General features: G+C 37.0%; 1 protein-coding gene across 1 annotated transcript in view; it reads left to right on the top strand.

Annotated features, from left to right (window-relative positions):
- LOC109536340 (protein Wnt-5b) overlaps nt 1-4,718 on the top strand; it is a 48,047-nt gene that overhangs the window by 20,647 nt on the left and 22,682 nt on the right. Inside the window, exon 3 of the mRNA XM_019902515.2 lies at nt 1,151-1,392. Within this exon, the coding sequence (XP_019758074.1) occupies nt 1,151-1,392 (242 nt within the window). The remainder of the gene's footprint in view (nt 1-1,150; nt 1,393-4,718) is intronic.

Raw genomic sequence — 4,718 nt, 5'->3', positions numbered from 1 at the left:
AATCATGAGGAACGGTTAGAAAGAGTTTGTTTGGAGCACTTATTGAGGTATTCTTGCATCCTGGCACAAAACACCACTTATTTTGTGATCCATACGTGTCACTATTTTCCATTATGCAAGACAATAATAATCAATAATATAATGATAATGACAATAACTTAAATAATAAAACAAAGCTGCAAAAACAACAAAATAAACACGAGACACTTTGTTGATATGACTTGCTACGTCACAATCGGGATAGGCAACCGACCAAACGGACTTGGCGTTTTTGGGCGGAAAATATCTCATTTGAATTTAAATTCGCTTTAAAACTATTATGGAGACTTTTTTTGCAAAAAAAATTATATCAGTGTAATGTTTGACATAACTACTTTCTATATATCACCATTTAAAAAAAAGTGGAAACACCCTAATGGCCCAATTTTTCTTTCATAAATGTTAGAAGCATGGATGACTGCCACATCAAAAGCGCCAATTTATCTGGAATGTTCGGTGTTTTTTCGTTGAAACTTTCAATCCTCCGAACGTGTGATTCCTATCGTCTACGGCTTAATAACCCGAAAATCACCGACTATTCGAAAAATTACTTGTCGAAGATATTTTGTGGAATTTATTGAGCTTTCTGAAGCAAGATAAGGTGGCAAAAACAACGTACCACAATTATTATTCTTTGCCCACAAGAATGCAATGGAAAAAGTGGAACATATTCCAACATACGCCTCTTTCAGAATGCCTTAAACCGATTATCGCCTTTTACAGGCAGCAACTGATTACGATACGTCACTCGCCAGAGCCATTTCTTGTAAAGTTCAGAGATTGGCTTTGGAGGAAAAAACGATTCATTAAACCAATAATCTGAAATCGGATTTATATACACGACTTCAATAAGATGAATCTACGAGATATGCGACGCCTTTCCATGTCACATTTAATCCTTTAAAGTGATCTGACAATGGAATGGAAAACGGAAAAGGAATCGATCTAACGGCGGCTAACTGTGAACTCACAAAACCATTGTGCAATCCATAAGTTGGCCATCGATATTAAATAACCCTTTAGTAAGGCAATCAGAAATACAAATGGTATTGTTGGTCTCGATTTGAGATGTTGATTGCGCTAAATAAATGACGAATTGCTTGCTTTCCAGACGAATGGGAATGGCTATGGATGAAATGATGCAGAACGATCAGGGACTGCCTTCGTGCAAAGTTTTACCAGGCCTGAGTCCAGGCCAATCCCGACTCTGTCAGCTCTATATTGACCACATGAATGCGGTCGCATTAGGAGCGAAACAGGCGATCAACGAGTGCAAGTATCAGTTCCAGAACAGGCGATGGAACTGCTCGATTCTAGGCGACATCAACGTGTTTGGTCCAGTCTTCACAATAGGTAAGAGGAAACCCTGCATTATCGAGAAAACCTAAAGTTTTCCGGTTACAAATCGCGTGCTCGAGCGAACTGAATCGATATTCATGCATTAGACATAACCGCTGGCATCCCAGTCGGCTTTTAAAAATGACGTTGATGATGGAACATTTCCATAATACACTCCACCACATGATGGATAAGTCTATTAACTGTTATGATTGATTGCCTTCAAGATTTCAACGAGTTAGCGACTCGCCATCGTTGCTAAACAGCGGATTTATGTCCTTTAACCGCATTTAAATTGTGAAACCTTTGCTCCAGCACTCTTTGTTTCCATTTAGTCCACCGTCAGCATAAAAAAAAATGGTGTGCGTCTTCATAAACATCGACAGTGATAACTTCATAAATTAATAGAAACCATAAAATATTGAACTTGTTTAACGCATGATGGCAATAATAATTTTAATATTGCCCTTGGTTGAATAATTTATAAATAGATCAGGAATAGGTAAAATGTATTTTAATTTCCTTTTGAATGTAAAATATCTTTTTTAGTTGCAACATTTAACATTCTTTAGCCAGATGTTGTACATATTGCTCTTCTTGGGTTTGTGTAAACTCTTCTTCTTGAGTTTCTGTATTTTTTAGTCGTAATTTCTTATTTGCTTTGTATAATCTTTGACGTTCAGCACTACTTAGTGGTTGATGAAAGCTCCTTTGAGTTGATCTGTTACTTAATGCTCTTTTTTTAGCCCGAAATCGTTTTTGGCGTTCAGCATTACTTAATACTGTTCGCATTGTAGCATGTTTTTGTGACTGCTCTTGTGTATGTTCTTCATGAATGTCTGCTACAACTTGTAACTGAATAGGACTAAAAAATCAATTAATTTTGGTGATTGGAAGACGTTCTATCTGTTTAAAATAGTCGATAAAACGAGGAAGAGCTATAGAGCCATGATACACTTGACACACTATATGCAAACATAACGTAAGCCATCGCACGTATGTTAAAAAAAAATTCTAACTGAACTAATCCAAGGCTAAAAAAATTAAACTAAATTGAGAAGATTAGGAAGTAATATTTTACCAGTTCGGAACTTTGAATCGTGCAAAACAATGCAAATGGACATCATCAGGGCAGCATGTGGACTACAGACGGAGAGTAAGACATAGGGATCGGTACCGGGATTCTATCGATACGATTTAATTTAATTTAATCTTTTCTTGATACGAATTTGCATCCACAATCAATCAGGCGATTTAAAATAGGTCCAACAGTTTTTCAAAAACTTTATTGTAGTGGATCTTAGGCACAATTTTGTTGCACACCATCGATTGTTAGTTCTTAAAACAATATTTAACAGTACACGGCAATTTGCAATGATAAATACCCGGTCGTTTGAAGATGATTTTCAAAAGTTTGTAATACATTTTTCTTCAAATTGAAGGACGACCCGCATTTTTTTGCACTTAAACTGCTATTAGCCTGCATAATGTGTGTGCACTTTAATTGGAAATTTAAAAGAAGGCAAAACTCGAACAGGCATTTAGTACATGAGCACCCTTAACCTAGTATTTGCAATATCTGCAGCTTCTCCCTTGATAATTTGTTGATTCGTTGTTTCAGTGTTATAACATAAACTGCACCGAACACATTGATATCACACTCAATAATTGATAAATCGAAATCACTGCCAGTTTAATAACACAATGTGTATTTGAAAAGTTTATCAGATCTACAGATGCACCCGCACTAAGAAAAAAATGTCGAATTCAAAGTGCATATGTGCGTCCCAAGCCTCAACCGAGAAAAATCGGTTCACCCTCCCATAAAAAGTTATCACTTCAAAAATTGACTTCCTTAGGCTCAACACATCATTCAACATCTGCTGGTTAATATTTGCAATTATTCGGTAGTGGCATTAAAGAGTGTCGACCAGATGGACAATATTCCCTTGACTAATGTCTGCGTGCCTTTTTCGTTTTCCTTGCAATTACTGCAAAATGCAAGTTCAAACGATTCTTCGATGACCAGCGGCTAGACATGGGGAAAAGCGTGTCTCAAAACCGCTCCAGTGTTATTATATATTTCTTCAGATTGGTAGGCAGGTTATTGTGGGATTATCGCTGCAAGTGTTTAAACTGCTCGATGGGATTGATCGTTTACCGTTTTCTATTGTAAGACATTATGAGCGATTTTATGGGATGGCTTATGCTTTGACCAGCGCGAAATTATACTCCGACGTTGCTGGTGTCTAGAAAATCTCTTTTGCCGATCATAAAATGTGTGTCGTTAAGCGTTAAACATAAATATTGGTTGGGTTTGCTCAACTTTCCTTCAAGCGCTAATAGGCATATAGGAATATGGTGCTTAAGGGTGCACTTTCACTCAAAAATGACTGGAAAATGAGCGAACAGAATCACATACAGCTTTCGGAAAATCGCGCAATCTTACTAAGTCCTATAGATACATTTTAAGAGCGATAGGAAAAAGAGGTCCAAAAATGACCAGAATCAGGCTTTCCAGATTGTAAACGACTGATGTTCAGCAGATTAAATAAGGAAGCACGCGAAACGTCAGGATTCAGAAATTCCGAGACGTAAAACTTAAAATATCGATGCACCCAATCGTTAATCTCTGGTTGTATTGATATTTAAAGAAAATCTCCCACAATAAACGTTTTATCCAAATTGGACAAATTGATGTGACATTAAGCAAGCAATAATCGAGTCCCGCATATGAAAAAAACGAAATTCTTCTTGCACAACCATTTACCAACACAAACTATCCCATCCTGCGGCATCCCATGCACGTTTCGAGCATTAAATTCGGCCTAACGGTTACGAGAACTAGAAATAACGTCGATGGGAAACTGAAAATTATGGATCCGACATTAAAATTTCAGATTACAGAGAGAGGATCCCTGAGCCAGATAGATATAGATATTCCTTTCGGACGGTAATTTAAGACTTATATCTGCATGATTGCTGCAGGTAGTGCTATGAAGGTTAATTATCAGCGGCCGTGTTGCAATGCCCAGTTTAATAAAGGGGACTTTAAGAGCTTTGAGCTTAAGCGGGCAATAATTTTGCTTTATTCTGAAAATGCTCTTTGTTGTCTTTGTTGAAGCAAAATTTTGAATATCGTTTATTTCATTACGTTTCGTCGGGACAACAGCGCCATCATCAGATTTAAAATTTACACAAACTCATAATTGGTAAACATTACGTTCTTTTAGGTCTTTGCTGCGCTTCAAGGCAGCCTTGAAGCGCAGCAAAGACCTAAAAGAACGTAATGTTTACCAATTATGAGTTTGTGTAAATTTTAAATCTGATGATGGCGCTGT

Source organism: Dendroctonus ponderosae, unplaced genomic scaffold (assembly GCF_020466585.1).
Source record: "Dendroctonus ponderosae isolate FM_Combo_2020 unplaced genomic scaffold, Dpon_F_20191213v2 Dpon_F_20191213_6, whole genome shotgun sequence".
In the NCBI taxonomy this organism is placed as follows: domain Eukaryota; kingdom Metazoa; phylum Arthropoda; class Insecta; order Coleoptera; family Curculionidae; genus Dendroctonus; species Dendroctonus ponderosae.
This window is presented reverse-complemented; position numbering and strand designations above follow the sequence as displayed.